The sequence below is a fragment of the Cygnus olor genome, chromosome 2 (genome assembly GCF_009769625.2).
Source record: "Cygnus olor isolate bCygOlo1 chromosome 2, bCygOlo1.pri.v2, whole genome shotgun sequence".
Taxonomy (NCBI): domain Eukaryota; kingdom Metazoa; phylum Chordata; class Aves; order Anseriformes; family Anatidae; genus Cygnus; species Cygnus olor.
The window spans coordinates 36,862,779-36,883,900 of record NC_049170.1 but is presented as its reverse complement, the minus strand read 5'-3'; the positions used below and the strand labels follow the sequence as shown (position 1 = coordinate 36,883,900).

The following is a 21,122-nucleotide window of genomic DNA, read 5'->3' as shown; positions in this document are numbered from 1 at the left end:
AATTTCCTGTACTTCTCTTATATTTTTCACTCGGTTATTTGGAAAGCTGATACATATAAATCTTGAATGACTCAGCATGAAAAGTGAATCAAATTCTGTAATACTTAAGTTTCAGAAAGATTGAGCAGTCTCATGGATTTTTCAAAAATTACTTATACATAGGGCATTTGAAATATGTCTGCAGTTCTCTTTAAATAAGAAAAAATGCAGTGACTAGTCTATAAAATGCTTTCCCCACTTGACAGATTTCTTTCTCATTTTCCTGTTTTTTAGCATGTGGACAAGCAGCAAAGATTAAGGAAGGTAGAAAAAACATCCTCCTGAAGCAGAAACGGATATTTAGAAGTTTAAGTGTCAGACCAAAGTCACAGAGCTGTTTGCCAGTACTTATGCATTCAGTTCATGCAGTCTGGTAACTGTGAAGTGAGTACTTGACTTAAAAAAAAAAAAAAAAAAAAAAAATTGAAACCTCTTTCTACTTCAGTTTCCAGGCTTGGGAGTTGGCATGACAACTGCAAGCAAGTAGTCAAGTCAGGCACCAACTGAGAGCAAGAAGCAGAAAGAAACCAACAGAAACACATAAGAAACAGAAATACAGAGAAGTGCTAGTGAAAGAAATAAAGTGTGAACATCACAGAGCTTTAGAGGTGTGGGCACTAACACAAGCAGTGAGCAACTATGTCCCTGCATAGCAGTAGGCAGAGTATCATATCGCTGAGGTGGTAACTAGCTGTTTCTCCAGCGAATAAAAAGATTGTGCTACTCTAGGCAAAACTCCAGCTCTGTTGTGTGCCAACAGAAATAGCTGATTAGGCTGCACTAGAGCAGTTTTATAGTGAACTGAAAGTAGCTGTAAATAAAGAGCGTATTAATCTTTCTTTACCATAGAACCAAGTTTAATTTCCAGAAAATAGGAATTTATATCTAAGTCAAACTAAAGAATTAGGATGGGTGTCAAAAGTAAGAATATATGACATTTTTATGGATAACTCTAAATCATATTCTGAGAAAGAAAGAAGAAAAAGTATAAGAAAAGGAAGAAGGGAGAAAGAAGAAATAGGAGAAAAAAGAAGAAAAAGAGGAAAAAGGAAATAGAAAAAGGAAAAATGAAAAAGGAAAAAGGAAAAAGAAAAAAGGAACAAGCTTGTAGACACCAGCAAGTAAGAGGAGATATTAATGGATATAGTGGGATAGGTTATTCTGCATCTTCCTCTGCAATTTTTTTTTTTGTACTTTTTACCTCAATATCTTGACACAAAAGATTCTCTTCTGTCTCCAACTGTCAGTCAAGTTTGAGAGTACAACAACAGCCCTCTTCTAAAACACTTTAAACATAGCCTTGGCTTCTTCTCAGAAACCATTCTATCCTTATAGAATCATAAAATCATAGAATAGTTTGGGTTGGAAGGGACCTTAAAGCCCATCCAGTTCCAACCCCCTGCCATGGGCAGGGACACCTCCCACCAGACCAGGCTGCCCAAAGCCCCATCCAGCCTGGCCTTGAACACTTCCAGGGATGGGACATCCACAGTTTCTCTGGGTAACCTGTTCCAGTGCCTCACTGCCCTCACAGTAAAGAATTTCTTCAGAATACCTAATCTAAACCTAACCTCCTTTAGTTTAAAGACATTATCACTACACCCTCTGGCAAAGAGTCCCTCCCCAGCTTTCCTGTAGGCTTCCTTTAGGTAAGGGAAGGCTGCTATAAGGTCTCCCCGGAGCCTTTTCTTCTACAGGCTGAACAACCCCAGCTCCCTCAGCCTGTTTTTGTAGGAGAGATGCTTCTGCCCCTTGATCATCTTTGCAGCCCTCCTCTGGACTCGTTCTAATATATCCATGTTTATACATTGGCTTCACTGTTACACAAGGGCAATTAAGGCCAACCTAAATTTGTTTGTACACAATTACAATCTTAGTTAGAATCATAGAAGCATTTAGGTTGGAAAAGACCTCTAAGATCATCAAGCCCAACCATTACCCTAGCACTTGCAAGTAAGTCTAGCACTAAACAATGTCCCTAAACAACCCATCTACACATATTTTGAATACCTCCAGTGATGGTGACTCAATCACTTCCCTGGGCAGCCTGTTCCAATGCTTTACGACCCTTTCAGTGATTAAATTTTTCCTATTATCCAACCTAAATCTCCCCTGACACAGCTTGAGGCTAATTCTTCTTGTCCTATCACATTTGCTCGGGAAAAGAGACAGACCCTGCTACAACCTCCTTTGAGGTAGCTGTAGAGTGAATAGGTATCCCCTAAGCCTCCTTTTCTCTACGCTAAATAACCCCAGTGCTCTCAGACACTCCTCATAAGACTTGTTTTCTAGACCCTTCGTAAGCTTTGTTGCCCTTTTTTAGACATGCTCCAGAACCTCAGTGTCCTTCCTGTAGTGAGTGGCCCAAAAATGAACACAATATTTGAGGTGCGGACTCACCAGAGCTAAGTACAGGGGGAAATCTTATTCCTTGATTTTTTTTTTTCTTTCAGAAACTTGGTCATTACCTCTATGTTTATGAATTGACAGAAGTCCTTGTTAAATTAAGTCTACTGGCCTTAATATATATATTATTTTCTATGTTTTTTTTTTGTTTTTGTTTTTGTTTTTCTGCCAGATGCATGCCTTTAAAATAGGAGCAAGACAGAGAATCTCTCTTAGTTTTATTAAGCGAGAGTGTGATCTGACCCCACTGTCAGTGGCATTTCCTCCTTGACATTCCTAAAACAGAAGGAAGAAAGTTCCAGCTATACTCCAAGCTTCTTTCCAAGCATCCCATTTTGTGTATATTATGCAATTGTTTATTATTATTATTATTATTATTGTTTATTATTATTTCACTTGAAATTTTTTTCCTGAAATGGGAAAAAAAAAAAAGAATTTTCCTTGAGACAGGGAAGTTTGAAAGCTGCTGACATGAAAAGACAAAAAGAAAGTTACAGCCTTTATGCTGTGGCAGATAATGGGAATTCTTCCACTACTCCTGTTTCAGATATTTAGTTCCTGCTCTATTAAGATATTTTTTATTTTTGGAACTGATATTTGAGTTTGCTACTTTTAACTTGCAAATTTCTAAATCTATTGTATTCATAATTAAGGCATAATATAAAATTGCACTGTTTGTTATTAGTAGGAAAAGAGAAGGATCACCTTTCAAATATGTAACAGTTCTTTAACACACAAATATTTCATGTGATAGGTCAAATATGAATATAACAATCCCATGGTTTTCATAATTTCATCATAATTTCAAGTAAAGTTTTTGGTTATTTCAAGGAAAGCTGTCTCCAAGAGGAAAGCTGGAGAGAACAACTAAGAATAAATCTGTTCTTAGTGCAGACATCAGTGAAGGAGAGGGGAGGAACTTCTCTCCTTTCAATTTTGAAGTTAAGGGAGTAATCAGAAGAGATTTTTTATCTCACAAAGTTTAGATGCTGTTTATCTTCCATTAGAAACTTTAAAAATGTGCTTAAACAAATCTATTACTATACATGGTGTATATATGATATATGATATCACTCTAATTCATGCTGTATGTTAAGCACTTTGTATCATGTTTACTATACATGGTGAAGTCCCTAGTAATCTTAATGAATGACCTGCTTCATATCATCATTTGTCTTTCAGTATGAACAAAATAAATGTTATAACTGAAGTTGTAACTATCTTTTCTCCATCTTTCCTATTTCAACTTTTGAACAAGTTACTGTTATCACTGGAAAAAGAAAATGCCTTATTTTCTTGGACATATTTTACTTTTTTTTATGGCAATTTGGCCACATACATAACTCTTTGGGGTATAGAAGATTTTAAAATGTTTACAGGAGTAAAAATGTATCTTGTTGACGGGCCAGTACTTTAACGGGTGTAAAGAAAAGCTAGTAATGCTATAATAAATTATGCCAACTGAAGATCTGGCCCAAACTATAATTTATATTCAGCTCAACGGAGGAGTCAATGAGGCAGAGGAATCAATATAAGTCAAACATTCTGTACTATTGCAAATAAATTAAAAACTTTCCATTACGAAAAATGTGTATGTTTATGTGTATCTATCTCCATATTTTGAGGCTGGATAGCACTGGACTGTATTAAGCAAGTGTCTTATTGGCATTATTCATACATGTTTCATTTCATATTTAGTAATAAAATCAAGAAAACAGAGTTTAGATTCTGTGGATATAGTAATGAAAACTGAGCAGTTACCTCCAACTCATCCTTTTCTCACATGTGCTCTACAATCAACAGTATGTCCTGTAATATAAAATTAATTGATAAAACAATAAGGACCATCAAATAAGCCAATAAAAGTAATAAACTATGGTCTAAAAATGTAAGATCAGAATGAATGTAGGTAAACTGAAAATATCAGAAAATATATAAATCAAAAAGATTCTTTTCCTATGTCTGTAGTTCTCCCTTTTGTCCCTACTCCCTTCCTCTGCCTCTGAAACCTATGTTGATTAAGAACAAAGATATCTGTAACATGATATATTTGCACTGATCCTACAGATTGCTGTTAAGAAGCAGTCCATCACAGATGTGGCTTCCATTAAGTTTTATTACTTTCAGAATGTTAATTTTGGTACATGCTCATTTTCCTGATTTTGTGCACAAATACTATCCATCATGATAAAAAGCAGAGCTGGGAAGGGAACAAAAAAATAAAAATGAGTTAAAACAACCCCAACAGAACAGTGCTGATGCAGATATCTACATATCCAGCATTAATCTGAATTAGTTTCTTCTTGACACATAGTTTTACAATGACTAATTGAACAGACTTGGTGCGTAAGACTTCTCAAGACTCTACGTTTTTTTACTTGCATTATAGAAGTCTACAGAAATAAAAACTATATTGTATACGGCTACAGAAATTTATATTCTAAAGCCAATGTGCTACATGAGAATTACATAAAACTTCTTAAAGAGAGAAAACATCTGGTTTAGAACACAAATCAGTATCTACTGTCCAAGTAAATTCAGAACTCAGAAAAGAGTGTAACTTTCAAGCAGGAGCATCAGGTGATACCTGGGAAAGGATGAGGATATGGAAAAGAAAAACATTTAATATTTAGATATTTTCTTTATATAATATATAAGAAAAAAGCAGTGCCATTGCAGTTCACAGTAGTATTAGAACATTTTAAATGTTAAGAACTTAATGTTAAAATTATGTAAGAATGACATTAAAATATACCACGATTCAAAAAGATAAAGATCAGGAAATTCCAGAATTTAGGTTGCCATGAAAGTTTACCAGCATTTATGTACATATATTTAACATACACTCTGATATTAAGTGTTGTAGAACTCTTTGCAAATTGGCAGGAATCTTGGAGTAGTGGCAAGGAAATGCAAAGGCTTGAGGAGGTTGTTAGCAGCAGGACATGAGAGTCATACTGTACAGGAGACAGGAACTGGAAGGGTTAAGGAGAAAAAGATTTTTTTTAGTTCAAATACTTAAATGCTACCATAGAGAACCAGACTCTATCTTTGTCTTTATCGCAGATCAACCCACAAGCTCCCACAATTTTGGAGTCCTTTATTTCATGGCTGTCTAATCTGAAACATCTGTGAAGTCTGCTTTTCAAAAGAAGTGACCTCTAAATTAAACGTGCAACTTCAGTTAGCAGAAGCTGTATGTTAAATATTTAAATACTACATACATTTTAATGACTACAAAACAGGTGGTGAGCCTCTCAAATTCAAAAATGATTGAGCTCAGTTCCTCGGTTAACCACGCCAAAAATAAAAGTAATACCACCCTGTCCCACCAGTATGTTTTTAAGATAAGACTTCTTATTTACAGTGGTGAATAAAACAGGCATGCACATTACAAAATTAGTACTATCACATTTACCACTGAAAACCTAAAACCGAAGTTTTATACATTCTAATAGCTTGCTCCCAAGAATGATCATTAGCATGTTTTAAGCAAGCCAACAAGCTAACCCAAAATTCATAGCTAGTAGCAGCAGGGGATTTTTCCCCCTTAAATGCCCTCTCAGCTTTTGGCAGTCAGCGCTCCATGACTCTACTGTGACTAGGAATTGTTTACTATTCTTTCTCTCTATACCATTCGTGATCTCCTCGGCTGTTTCATCTCTAAGTTACAGAGACCCACGCTACGTATCCTCCTGTACTATCAAAACTGGTATAACCCTCATCATCCTTGCTGCCCTCCCTGTCTGCATTTTCCCCTTCACTATTCTTTTTGGCATTACAAAATACTTTTTTTCCATAGACCAGTTAATTGTCAAGTAAATTTTGAACTCTGACCATATCCTCCAATATCTGTAGCTCCTCCTCTACGTAGCGTTGCCAGCAATTCAAATGAGGATATTCTATTCCACCATCCAGATTTTTAATGAGAGATAATATTGCATAGCAGACACAGCATAAATCCTTGCAGAACCAAAGCTGATAAGCCTGGCAAGTTTGAGAGTAATTTTCAGTGCAGGTCAGGTGAAGTTTTCCAGCCACTTTTAGTTCCACCTTACACTGTTATCATCTAGCTTACATGTTCCTAGACTTTGAGAATATCAGAGCACCTTATTATTCATGTTAGGTATTCTTATAAATCTTTCCTCACCAGCTGTACACATTAAGTTATGTGTCATAACAAACATCTTTTCTTTTTTCAATGCTGTGTGGTATCACTTACTCCTTTTTTTCAGCTAACTGAAACATATTCAGCAGTAATTTGTAACTCAGTACTGGGACGTATAATCGAATACTACCAATAAATTATCCATTTTAAATGACTCTCAGCTACAGCACGAGCAACAGTTTTGATCCAATACGACATTTCATCATGTGGCATTAAGTACACTGTAATCAGAACAAATATTTATAAAAACAGAAAAATGCAAGGGCTGCAGTGCTTTTGCTTCTATTGTGTTTTTCTAGGTCCTCTAATTTTAATTTGTAAATGTTTTGGAAAAGTCTACAAACAAATGAAGTGTGTGCACAGAACTATTTGCAATACAAGATTAAAAATATGTTTTTCTTTGCTCAAAAGGTTTATTGCCTTCAGTGTTATGAGAAAGACGGAATGTTTATGTCTGCTACCCTAAATACATGTATATTCCACAGGTCAGTTTATATAGAAATGTTCAGTGTTTAAGACTGAATGATTATGTAATGCTGCCTTACTGCCTTAATTTTCACTTAAAAATATTATATATAATGCCACATGCTGCTGTATATAGCAAAAATGTGGTATTAAGAAGCACTAACAAAAAAGTTGCCAGTTTTCAATTAAATCTAGAGGTGTCACTGTTGACATATGACCACGAATGGACAAGTTAGCGAAGAGGGCAGAATGAAATGGCCTTAAGTGATATCAAACCAAACACAATTTTAGGCACATGAAATACTTTTCAGGCACTACAAAGACTTTATCTGGAGTTGCATGTAGATTTCTATCATTTATATCCAAGACAGAGTAATTCAAATGGGGACGAGACACACTGGCACCTGCAGGGGAATCAAGAATCTATCTGCCCAAGGCAGCTTAAACTAGATCAGGTTGTTTATCACAGCAAAACAGCCAGGAGGGATAGGACTGGGCTCTCTTTAAATATCAGAATACTAAAATGCCAGGAGAAAAGTACAGCTTTTTATATTAAATGATAATTTAGATCCCTAAGAAGAAATGCATAATAAACAGGAAGAATTTATGTCAGAAATTGGAAGGTTGCCTACTATTGTCAGAATGTTCTCAGTAGCAGCAAAAGGAGCAAAAAGAAAGAAACAAAAAACAAACGATTTCTTGAAAAGATGTGAAAGGACTCATATGACACTTTACTCTCTTAGCAGATGACTTAATCTGATGATCCAGACAGTATTTCTCATCATAACCTAGCCATGTGCTTAAATGCTTAAATGATTTCTCAGTTGTTTTCTAGATATTTTTTTTTTTCTCTAAAAACATCTAGGACTTGAGGACAGATCTTTGGGTGAAAACATGAGTTACGGCTCCATTAACATCAAAGCTATGTTAAGTCATTCCAGTTCAGGGTCCAGCATGTAGATTTCAATTACTTAAGACTCATGTACACTAGTTATGAAACAGGCATTGAGAGCACATGTTGATGAAGTGTTGATGACAATTTTTTGATACGTATTACTGACAAACTGAGTACTCTATTAGATCTGCTTCCACGAACAAACAAGAATGAGTTGAGGATATCAGTGCTGAAGGGAGCCTTAGCTGCAGCGACCAGAATACATGGAGTTTTAAAGCCTGAGTCAAATGAGCAAGACAAGTTACAACAATTACAATCCTGGTCTTCAAGAAAGCAGACCTTGCCTTGTTCAGAGATCTGTTTGGCATAAAGGACAAAGGAACCCAGAAAAACTGGCAGATTTTCAAGTGCAGCCTCTTCAAAGCACAGGAATGGTCATTTCTAACATTCAGGAAGCCAAGCAAGTATGGCAGGAATGAGAGAAGATGGATACAGGATCAGACTACCTAGAGAAAGGGAGACATTGCCTGAGCATACAAGGATACAGACATGAAAAGTCAAATAACAGCTGGAGCCAAAACTAGCTACAGATAAGAAAAGCAAAAATGAGAAAGGCTTCAATACCAGCACAAAAACAAACAAACCAAAACAAAACAAGCAAAAAAACCCACCTAAATAAAAAGTGAGACCACTGCTTAACGGGGCAGGGGACCGAATAATAAAGGAAATGGAAAAGTCTGAGGTATTCAATGGTTTTGTGCCTCCTTTTTTATTTTACCATTTTATTGATAAGGGTTTTCTTTAGGTCTTCCAGCTCCTTCACCTTAGTAGCAGAGTCTGTGGAAGTGAAATATTACCCATAACAAAGGATGATAAAATCGGGGGCCACTAAAGCTAATGGCACATATGCAAGTCCATGGACCCAGACAAGCTACATCTGAGTTGGTTGATTTAACCACAAGACTGCTCTCTACTACCTTCAAAAGACTGTGGGAATTGAGAGAGGTTCCCAATGACTAGAGAAAGGCCATCTTCAAGGAGGGCGTTAAGAATCCAGACCACTACATGGCACTCAGCCTCACCTCTGGTCCCAGGACGATTATGGAATAAGTCCTCCTGCATGTCATTTCTGAACACATAAAGGACCAAAAGGTTACTGAAAACATCTAGTATGTATTCATCAAGGAAAAACTGTGTCTAAGCAACCTAAATGCCTTTGATTTATAACATGACTGGCTCAGTGGACAAATGAGAGCAAAATACTTTGACTTTAGTAAAACCTTTAACACGGTCACCTGTAATATCACTATAGAAAAGTTGGTGAGACACAGGTTAGGTAACTGATGATACAACAGATGAAAAATTAGACTCTCAGACAGTCTGGGCTGTATTCAGTGCTATGAAGTCCTACTAGCAGACAGTGACTATGGACATCCCTCAAGTACCAATACTGGATATTTACCCATTCTTTAACATCTTTTAATACTCTTTATTACCCTTATTAATAACCTGCACAATGGAAAAGAGTGCACACTGCAACTTCATGGATGATAACATACGGGGAAGCATGTGATATGCTGGAGGACAAGGCTGCTTTTCAGAGGGACTTCATCTGGCTGGAGAAAAAAGATGATTGAAACCTTGTGAAATTGAACAGAGACAAGTGTAAACTCCCACACATGGGACAGTATAACCACCACATGTTAGTACAATCTGGGCTGGCTAAAAAGCAGCTTTGCTGAAAATGACATGAGAGCCCTCAACAGACAACAGAATGAACACCATGAATGAGTCGGCAGTGTGTCCTTCTAGCAAAGAAGGCCAACTACATACCAGGCTGGATTAGCAAGAGTGCAAGCAGCAAGTCAAGGAAAGTGCATACTCCCCTTTACTAAGCATTAATGAGCATATGGAAGTACTGGACCCAATTTTTGAATGCTCGAGATTGAAAGGGACCTGTGGAGGTCATCTGGTCCAACCCCCTGCAAGGTCATGTAGAACAGGCTGCCTAGGACCATGTCCAGGTGGCTTTTGAGTATCTCTAAGGAGGGAGACTCCACAACCTCTGGGACGCCTGTGTCAGTGCTCCGTCACCCTCACAGTAAAAGAAATGTTTCCTGATATTCAGACAGAACCTCCTATATTTCATTTTGTGCCTGTTGTCTCTTGACCTGTCACTGGGCACCACAGTAAAGAGTCTGGCTCCTTCTTCTTTACACCCACCCTTCAGATATTTATGCACATTGATGAGATCCCCCTGAGCATTCTCTTCTCCAGGCTAAACGGTCCCAGCTGTCTTGGCATCTCCTCAGAAAAGAGGTGCTCCTGTCACTTCATCACCTTACTGGCCCCTGGGTTTTGTCTACCCCAATACAGGAAAGACATTGACATATTAAAGCAAGTCCAGTGTAGGGCCACAAAGATGATCAGGGCGCTGAAACATGTCAGTGTATGAGGAGGGGCTGAAAAAAAAGGATTTGCTTAGCTGTAGCACATCTTTGTTGTCTTCAGCTACCTAATAGAAGGGTATAAAGAAGACTAAGTTAGACTGTTCTTAGAGGTTACAGGGGCAATCAACAAAAGTTGTAACATGGAAAACACTGACCACATGGTGATGAAAATTTTTATAGTAAGCTGGCACAGAGACACTTTGATACCTCCTTTCTTGAAGACTTGTCAGAGCTCAGAGCAACCTGATCTAGCTGGGAAGCTGGACTGAATGACACTGAGAGAACCTTTCTAACCTGATCCATACAGGTCAATTACACCAACCAGTGAATGTTTTCTGTTTCTCTGCATACATATCAGAACACGTTTTACCAATTAGCAAAAGGAGCTCTGATCCAAGTGTTATTTTTTTATTTTTTTTTCCTACAGACTCTCCAAATTATGGGATGATAGGAATAGAAAAGAGTATCTATCACACTAAAACATGGCAAGAGCGCATTACCCAATATAAAAGAGATTGCCATTAAGTACACATATCCTTTTATGGAGAAAGAGAAGAAGAAAATGTTTGCAAGAACATTTGCCTGATTTGTTACCCAGTTATGGAAAAACTAGCCTAACGATACTGCAAAGATTCAGTGTATAAACAGATAATCATGCGAAAGAATTGCAGACACTGCAACAGCTAATTGGCCCTACAAAAGCTACATAAGCATTTGTTTTACATAAATTACACCATACTTACCCTGACACAAGTAGGGTTCTCTCCTTTCTTCCTGTCACAGATGTGGAACAACATGAAAAGTATGTACTTCTGTTAAAGAGTTTCTCCTTCAGGAAGTAAGTGTTGGCTAATGCAAAATATATTAGCTAAAACAATCAGCTAGACCTTTGTAAGTATGATTCAGCCAATCTAACTCATGAAAGCTAATTTATAAATGATCCATACCGGCAGAGATCGCTTCACATCAGAATTCAGATACCTACCTGTCTATTTATTGTTATGAAGTACTAATATTAGCAACAAACATTCATTCCTCAATTTGCATTTAACTGTATAGATTGAGATAGTTTATTTTCACTTGCAGACAGAACATGTGAATACGTTGCTACCAGGGCACTCAGCTGCAATTTGTTTTACACTGCCTAGACAAGGAAACCCAAGGAAAAAAAAAAAAAAAAGAAAAAAAAATTGAAACTGTTTGGTCAGTAAACTAATATACATAAAGTAATCAATTGCTGTAACTAACACAAAATACTGGAACTACCTGCCCAGAGGAAGTCTAAGAAACACAGCCTATTCTTTGTGAAATTCAGTGGGTTTGGGTTGTTTGACAAAACATGCACACAGTGCTGAAAGCACATCTAGACTAGCATTTTGTCAAAAAACACAAATACTTAGATGTTTAGCTGAAAAGATTTAAAGATATCTGCAATCATCAGAGCCTTGTAGCCCACAGGCCTCTGTGGATAATAGGACCAGATATCTATTAAACATCTGGTAGCTTTCTTTCCATGGAGCAGAACAAGTACATAATATTAACTATTGGCCTGGGAGTCATGTTTTATTTCTGAAGAACTGGATGTCACAAGTGACATTTCATTATAAATGAACACAAACCACCATATCAGGAAAAAAGTTTTATATAAAATGTGATTTACCACTGTAAGTGCAACCAGCATAAATTGTACAACACAGATGAACTGTCTGTGCAATTTTAAAGGAAAAAAGAATAGAATAGCACATTTGGCACTAGAATTCTTATATTTTCCTATACTATGGTATTTGCATTACTGGCACTAAAATATAGAATAGCACAAAAAATGATGACCACTTAAAAGATGCTTTAATTCATGAGCTGCAGAAGCAGCTAACAAAGTTGCACTGATGGTGTAAACTGTTTTGTTAATATTTTGCAGTGCTCCATGATGGTTTTTTTCTCTCTTGAAAACCAAAGATACCTAAAAAAGTACAAATTCCTATGGTAAGACTTTATCAGTTAGAAAACAGCAAAGGTGTAGCGTTCAGTCTGTTTTTTCTTTATACATCCTTGGAGGAACTTAGCATGACTCATGGAGTTACGAAGTATACCACAGCCTCCAGAGACACTGGAAGTCAACTGCAAATTAAGCTTTTTTATTGTAACCAAGAAAACACATGCATCCCATATATCAATTTACAAAAGCTTTTTGTCTTGTTTTAAATGAGAATTCTGACACTAAAGTCAAATCATTTAGAGTTGCTATGAAGTCAGTTGGCTCAGACAGAAATAAAGGTTAAAGCTAACACTTCAAGAAGCATTTTGTAGAAATACAGATGAGAACACCTTGTAATGTTAGTGGGTAGAGGAATTATACAGACCAATGGAAAATTCCTCTTTTGAGAGATAAAACTCCAGTTCTGCATAACTAGTTACCATTCCAGGTAACTACATAAAGCTAATTTAAGGTATTAGTCCTTAAACTTACCAGTTTGGCACTGAGTATTCTGCTATTCCGGAATCAAGAAATAGTAATTCTTCCTTGTTTAATGGAAGCTTCTCACAGGGATATTGCCATAGTCCCAGGATATCTTGGGATACACGACACTAAGGACACTGCTCCTTTTACCCCATTTTGCATTCTGCCCACAAATATGTATTCACTGCTTTTAACCACCAGCCCTCTAATCAGTGCACATATAACATCTCCCCAAAAAAATCAAAAACTGACATAGAAGTCCAAATGAGGTCTTAGGTATAACAACCATACGGATACTGTTTAGTTATGAAACAAAACCTGATTTAAGATCAGTTCCCTCATAATCATCAAAGGAATAGATATGTAACAGTGGAAAGACAGCACTTCTGTTTTTGCTATTTGTTTTAGGCCTTTAAAAGCCCTCATACTTAAAATCTTAATCATGAAGGTACACTTTAAGATAACCTTACCAAATACATACTGCTTTCTAATTACCTTCCCAACCATTTTTACACAGTCAGATTTATTTTTTCAGTTTGCAGTAAAAAAGATATTTTTTTCAATCATGAATTAAAAATGTTATTGTGTGCTTGCATAAGGAAATAAGAACTACTGCAGTTGGAAGTTCTATTCCAAAGTAGGAAATCAAATGTGGCATTTTTTTTTCTGAACAGATGTGTTCCTAATGTATTTTGAATAACTTCCTACTTGAATTGAAAAAAAAAAATCAGCAAAAAACAGTGTACTGCTTCTGGCATAAGATATTTCCAGAGAAAGATCAAGAGCACGATAAATTCTCTAGTGTTTATTTTTTTATAAACTAGTGTTTATTTTATTTTATTTTATTTTATTTTTAATTAAATTTCTGTCACTTATAATTCCCCAAACCCAGTGAAAACAATAGTGTTGGTCAAGTGTCAGAATGCCTAAATTGTAAGCAATATCACTGCAGGAGACATAATTTGACTTAAACCTTTAGTATTTGCAATGACGCATGACTGGAAAAAGATCTACAGTGCTTCTACAGGAAGGACAGTTCGTAAATTGCCCTTAAAAGTTTGAGCATGTTTCAAAAGAGAAACCCAAAGGAACCAAAAATAAGCATACCATTATACAGAATGGTGTTCTCAAATTTCATTATTTACAGTACATCACAGTGAACCAAATTTGTTGGAGGAAAAAATCATTACTTGATTAGGCTTTACTTACAATTAAACAAAACTTTGAGAGACAGGATGTACTCTCTTGTACTGTAATGGCTTTGAGAACGAGGAAAGAAACAGAGTCTTTGTAGTAGAGAAAACACTCTACTTTGTCTTGAATATTAGACATGATGTGATAGATACTGAAAAGAAAAACCTAGCAAGTGAACACACATTCAGTAAGGAAGAGAATGAGCTAAAAGATCCGGATTCATAGTCCATGGGCATTAGAATCATGCACAGATGCTGGATGGGATTCTTTTGTAATGCAGAAAAAGAAGGAAAAAGGACAACAAAAAGTTCATGTGAAACTTGCTTAGATTTATTTCAAGAAAAAAATGCCTTACTAATTAAGCAAGTACTGCTCAAAATGAAGCTTTTACAAATAGTCAAACCACAAACTTTCCACTTTACTCAACAAGCAAACTTTTGTTCATCCTCAGAAAACTATGTGGCTACAATTTACTACACAATTCTAAATCAAGTTAACCTGAGAACATGCTTGTTTGATGACAAGATGGCAGCACAAATCTTCAGAAGTCAGCAGGTTTTGGAAAATGACAACTATAACTTCCACCATTTTTGCTTGGAAATTTTTATTTTTTGATGCAGTATACTATGACTCCTTTCCTTATAGGCAGATTTTTGGGTATAATTAGCTAATATTTCAGTTAGTCTTCTAGCATATCAAGACTTCCTACTGTAACTGTCATTTCTCACAAAAAAAATAAAAAATAAAATCTAGCTTTAAATTCAAAATCCCCTTTAGCCAACTCACCTTGCAACAACTGTATTCCAGTACACTGGGTTTTCCCAAGGAGCAAGTTACAATTCAGAACTACTCACTTGATTTCAGAAGACAGCTGTAAAATTCATCCAGATTATCTAAAATGCCACTCTCCTGCCCCAAATATGACTTCCCAAAGCAGTACAATGCAGTTACCACTACGAAATGATTCCTCTTCAATATAGCTCAGCCTCAACTAACCATAAGAGCTAAGAACCAATATGCTGATAGTGATGTTCCTTTGACTTGCTCCATCTCTTAAAGGTTTCTTCTGCCTGCCAGTGTGTTTTTGAAGCAAATCTGCTGATCACCTCCATGTAGAATGCTTTGCTTCATGCTCCAAGCAGAGGTGGAGCACGCTTCATATTCTCCAACAAGAAGACAGGACTAAATCAAAGCTATCTCAAAGAAATGCCTCTCTACAAGTGGGCAACAGGGCCTCAGCACAAACTACTGTACCATGCTATTTGCTCATGTTGACCCTGCCACTACAAACGCAGCTTCCATGAAAGCTATCTGACGTCTTCTTTCTGGGGAGAGGAAGGAGCATGGCTTGTACAGTGCATTAGTCTAGATGTGTATTCAAAGCGCATGCAGTTGGATACAAGCTGACATGATGACAGAGTTTCCAAAGTATTTATTAGATTTGCAACATGATATTTTTGGGCATTATCTTCTTTCTCTCATCATCTTTGAGAACCCTATATAGTTTTCATATCTACTCATTTCCTCCTGCCCTTACGCACTCATTTACACCCTTGGCAGCATCTCAGGAAACAAAAAAATGTCAATAGGAAAAAAAGGCAAGGCAGTGAACGGATGGGTACACAACCTACTTTGTTTTCTGTATGCTTTCCGACACCTTCCTTTCCCTCCGAATTTGTATGCTGTTGAGAGAGAAGATTCTTTAAAATGGGAATTATTTCTAACGAGCATCTTAATCACTGAAGAGCCTCTCATGGAGCTGGAGCTCAACTGCATCTTCACTGGCAGCTTTGTCAGGAACCTACCAGGCAGGCTAGTGCAGAAGAAGAACGAAAATTCATACTCTGATGTACTATAGGTGGTTTAGTCCTCTGATCGCCATCTGTTTAAAACAAAACGTAGTCCTTAATCTGGGGTAAACCGGATCTATTGCTTTTGTCAGGTTTCTAAATACAACCAAAAAAAAAAAAAGGGGGGGGGGGGAGGGGGTTGGTTGCCTTCTCTTCCCTTCCCCCTCCCCGATGAGCAGCTCTATCTGCAGCCCATGTGGCTGGGAGGCAGCCACAGCCGGTTCCAATTCCTGCTTTCCCACTTTGCGCCCCTGCTCGCTGCCGGGGCTGAGCAGAGCCAGGACCGGCCGCGGGCTTCCCCCCCCTCCCCGCTCCCCGCCGCGCCGTCCTCCCTCTCCCCCGCTCCATCCGATCCCCCGCTCCCTCAGGGCACGCAGTGTGGGAAGTACGAATTTCCGCTGAGTTTTCTCGGCGACTTTCGGAGCTCGTCTTTCTCCAGCTCCCCGCTCCGCCCGCCTCTCCCCCCCGCAGCCACCGCGCTCCGCCCGCCCTCTCCGCCCCCGGGAGAGCCGGCGGAGCAGCGGGCAGCCTCTCCTCGGCTCCTCTCCGCTCCTCCAGGCAGCCTGCAGCCCTCCCCGACGCCCCTTGCCCACGGCCGGCTCGGGCGACGGGAGCCCATGGTGCCGGGCACGGCGAGCCGCGGCCGCCTCGGCGTCTGCCTGCCCGGCGGGGAGCTCGGCCCGGCGCGGAGCCGAGGAGGGGCCGATTAGCAGCCGCCCAGGAGCGGTGGGATGCCGGAGAGACCCCGAGCCGCTGGGGGAAGCTGCCCACGGCTCGTCCCGGGATGGGGGCGCCGCGCCGGGTCCGCCTGATGGGGCTGCGGCGGGTGCTGTGGGGCTCCGTCCCCCTCTTCCTCCTGCTGCTGCCCGCGGCCGAGCCCATCTGCCCCGAGCCATGCGACTGCCAGCAGCACCAGCACCTCCTCTGCACCAACCGGGGCCTGCGCTCCGTGCCCAAGGCTGCCGAGCCCCAGGATATCCTCACCTACAGCCTAGGGGGCAACTTCATCGCCAACATCTCCGCCTTCGACTTCCACCGCCTGGCAGGGCTCCAGCGCCTGGACCTGCAGTACAACCGGATCCGCTCGCTGCACCCCAAGGCCTTTGAGCGCCTGGGCCGGCTGGAGGAGCTCTACCTGGGCAACAACCTGCTGCCGGCGCTGGCCCCTGGCACCCTCAGCGCCCTGGCCAAGCTGCGCATCCTCTATGTGAATGCCAACGAGATCGGCCGCCTCAGCGCCGCCTCCTTCTCCGGCCTCGGCAGCCTTGTCAAGCTGCGCCTGGACGGCAATGAGCTGGGCTCGCTGGGTGACTCCACTTTCTCGGGGCTGCCAAACTTACTCTACCTGCACCTGGAGTCCAACCGCATCCGCTGGCTGAGCCGCGGTGCGTTCACCGGCCTGGCCAAGCTGCGCTTCCTTGACCTGTCTGGGAACAAGCAGAGCTCCCTTCGCCACCCAGACATCTTCGGACCGCTGCGCTCCCTCCACACCCTGCTGCTGGCCAGCAACAGCCTGCAGCAACTGACAGGGGGGCTCTTCCAGCACCTGCCCAGCTTGGCAAAGCTCTCGCTCAGTGGCAACCGACTGTCTCACCTGGCACCAGATGCCTTCACAGGGCTGGGCTCGCTGAAGGAGCTGCGTCTGGAGGGAAACCTGCTGAGCCACCTGCCTGCTGCCCTCCTAGAGCCGCTGAGCAGCCTGGAGGCGCTGGATCTGAGCCGCAACGCGCTGACCGCCCTGCACCCAGCCACTTTCAGCCCCCTTGGTCATTTGCGGGAGCTCAGCCTCCGAGACAACGCGCTGGCCACCCTTCCTGGTGACATCTTTGCCTCCAGCCCAGCCCTCTACCGCCTGGAGCTGGAGGGGAACGCCTGGAGCTGTGACTGCCGCCTCCATGGCCTGAAGCACTGGCTGGGGGCCTGGCACTCCCAGGGCCGCCTGCTCACCGTCTTCGTGCAGTGCAGCCTGCCGCCCACCCTGGCCGGCAAGTATCTTGACTACCTGCAGGATGCCCAGCTGCTGCCGCCGCCTGATGGCAGCCCCTGCCTCGATGGTGCCTCTCCCTCCTCCGCGTCCCCCCCTGCAGCCGCTGAGGGACTCGGCAGCAACAGCAGTGGCGGTGGCATGGTTCTGCCCCACGGTCCCCCAGGGGCACCGCCGTCTGCCTCCACTGCCCACCTGCTGGGTGCCCCTGAGGGCAAGGTGGCGGTGCCAATAGGTGTGACGGCTGTGCCAAGCCCCACGCCGCCACTGCCTGCCCGCCCAGCAGCCTCCAGGCCGGCGCTGCCCAGTGCAGCCTGGCCCCGTCGTGCCGGCAAGCCCCGCTCTGCACCGTCTGCCGGGGGCCCACCACTGGTGTCCGACCCATGCGACTTCAACAAGCTGTTCCTCTGCAACCTGTCGGTGGAAGCGGTGGGCTCCAGCTCGGTGACGGTGCGCTGGGCCGTGCGGCCGCACCGCAGCCCCCGCCTGCTGGGCCCAGCACGGTTCCGCCTGCTCTTTGACCGTTTTGGTGCCGCTGTCAAGTTCCAGCGCTTCGTCTACCTGCCGGAGCGCGGGGAGCCGGCCGCCACCCTGCGGGAGCTCCGCCCGGACACCCCTTACCTCGTCTGCGTCGAGGGCATTCTTGGTGGCCGTGTATGCCCGGTGGCACCACGGGACCACTGTGCAGGGCTGGTCACCCTGCCCGAGGGCAGCGCGGCGTCGGGTGGGCCCCATGGCCCTGACCAGCAGCTGCTCATGCTGGTGCTGCTGGCAGTGAACGCGCTGCTGCTCTTTGCAGCGCTGGTGGCCTGGGCCTCCCGCCTGCTGCGGAAGAAGGTGTTGGGTCGTCGGCGGCGGAAGGCGGCCCCTGTCCACGTCCGGCAGCTCTACTCCACTCGCCGGCCGCTCCGCTCCATGGGCACTGGTGTCTCCGCCGACTTCTCAGGCTTCCAGTCCCACCGGCCGCCCCGTGGTGCCGCCTGTGCCCTCAGCGAGGCAGACCTCATTGAGTTCCCCTGCGAGCGCTTCATGGACAGCAGCGGCGGCGCCCGGCATGGCGATGACCACCTGCTCCAGCGCTTCGCTGACTGACCCCGCCCAACTACAGCTCCTGGCATGCCCCGTGAGGGAGGAGGGTGGCAGTTGGGCGCTGCCATGTGGCAAGACTTGCTGGGAGCTGTAGTCAGCATGGCGAGGCGATTGTTGGTTCATGAGGGGATGGTACAGGTCCCGCGGGTCGTGGCCTGCAAGAGGGAGAGCTCTGGCGCTGCTGCTGCTGCCTTCAGCCACCACCTGGCCCTTACCGCAGGCAGGGACAGGAGCCAGCTGTGAGACGTGCTTACTCAGTCGCCTCTGAGGTCTCCGTTTCCTCAAAAATCATCACTAACCCAAACAAAAGCCCTGACCATGAGTGTAACTGTTCTTTGGTGAGGAGGGCAAACCGTCGGGAGCTGCAGTGAACAGCAGCTGGTGCCTCCCTTGTGCCAACTCAGAGCCATACGTCTAAGTGTTATCTTTTACAGGTGTTTTTTTCAGACTGCAGTTGGGATGGTAGTTAACAATGAGCAGCCCAGCCTCATGCAAGGGCGGTCTGAACTGACGTTTTCAAGGCACCTAATAAAAAATGTGGACTAAGTGTCTTTTAACATTGCTACTCGTGAACTGTGCAAGCTGGAAGTCAGTCAGAAGGATGATGGAAATATATGTTTTGTGCTGGACGGTTTGAATGCTGTGCCATTTTAACTCAAATTGAATGTGAGGCAATTTAATGTGTGCGAATGTGTTTTCGTACTTTTTTTGTAAACGGGAAACAATAATGCAGCTGGTTAGTTTTACAGGAATATATTGCTGACACCACTAGGAAAAACTAACAGAGTTTTGTAATATGTTTACAAATGAGCTATTTTTTCGATAGTTTTTGAATAAATACTGCTTGGTACTTGTACACATGAATGTGTGCTTTAGTTCTCTGGGTCCATGATGGTCAGTAGATCACTGACCCTCAAATAATCCATCTTCATTTCTAAATGAGTGGTTAAAGTAAACTGTTGATGGTTAAATAATATTGGTGCCTTTCTTCACATACAATAATAGGTGAGGATATTTCAGAAATGTGAAACTGTTTTTATCATAACAGGCAATTTTCTCTTAGCCTTATCCTACTAAAGTTAGAAGCTTTATGTACCTCACTGTGAAATAAAACATTTTTGTATCTTAATCTAGATTCTGTGGTTTGTGTAGCTGAGTGAGTAGTGCTGAAGTTAAACCCTCATGCAGTAGTATATGATGTTTGAGTTGTGTGGGTTTTTTTGTTTTGTTCTGTTTTAATTGGACTTTTGCCTTTCTTTTTGATCAATGCTAATCATTTTATGATCAATTGCTCTCTACTTTCTTGGACTTTTACTTTCCTAAATATTTACAGAATGTGGTTCTGTTACTATTAAATATGGTGGTTTAGTTTACATAAATAATTCTCTCTGTGTGGTCTAGAAATGAGCTAATTAAGAAAGGTCCAAACTGTGGTTACACTTTAAATGCAAATGTTTTAGGTGGAGTTTGGTAAATTGTTGAGACCATTGATACTACTTGCGCTCCTTTGAATTTAATGTGCAACCTCAGATGAACTCTTGTGCAACTGAATGGCTTGAAGGGAGTGATTAGTGGACTATGGAGACATTCATCTCAATATCATGCATTCACTGCTGACATGAGATGTTCGTGACTACAAGTTGTTTATTACCATAATTGCAAGTAGATGATTTTGAGTTTTATTTTTCTTTTCTTTCCTTTTTTTTTCTTTCCTTTGAGATTTACAACTATTTACAAAAGACACCATAGTAACTGTTGCCTTCAATTGGAGTTCAGTGACTGAATGGAGAGGACAAAACTTTAAAGTTCTGAGGGATTTTTATTCAATCAGGAGGAGTGGAGAGGGAGTAGGAATAGTTTGCCTTAATCTTTGCCTTTTAAATGGAGAGATTTCTGAGTTAAGTCTTAATTCTTGAGTCAGTAGCAAAAAGCCCTTTGGGTTTTCATTTTTGAAAGGCAGCAGTTTTCATGAATATCAAGGGCCAAACTCAATTGCCAGTGTGTAGATTAAAATTCATAGATACAGTATTTAAATTTCATTCAGCTGAAGGAATCCAGAATCAGGTGTTATTTTTCTGTAAGAATCTTACATTTCTGTTATTCTTTTGGACACCTGGGTGCTTT

General features: G+C 41.6%; 1 protein-coding gene across 1 annotated transcript; it reads left to right on the top strand.

The window, feature by feature from the left end:
* Nucleotides 1-16,279: 16,279 nt before the first annotated feature.
* TRIL (TLR4 interactor with leucine rich repeats) lies at nucleotides 16,280-19,746 on the top strand. The gene has a single exon (XM_040547705.1). The coding sequence runs from the start codon at nucleotides 16,710-16,712 to the stop codon at nucleotides 18,999-19,001; it is 2,292 nt and encodes a 763-aa protein (XP_040403639.1). The 5' UTR covers nucleotides 16,280-16,709; the 3' UTR covers nucleotides 19,002-19,746.
* The last annotated feature ends 1,376 nt before the right edge of the window (nucleotides 19,747-21,122 follow it).

What these genes read in the sequence shown, in the direction of transcription:
- TRIL (XM_040547705.1), top strand. Translation starts at nt 16,710, where the DNA reads ATGGGGGCGCCGCGCCGGGTCCGCCTGATGGGGCTGCGGCGGGTGCTG.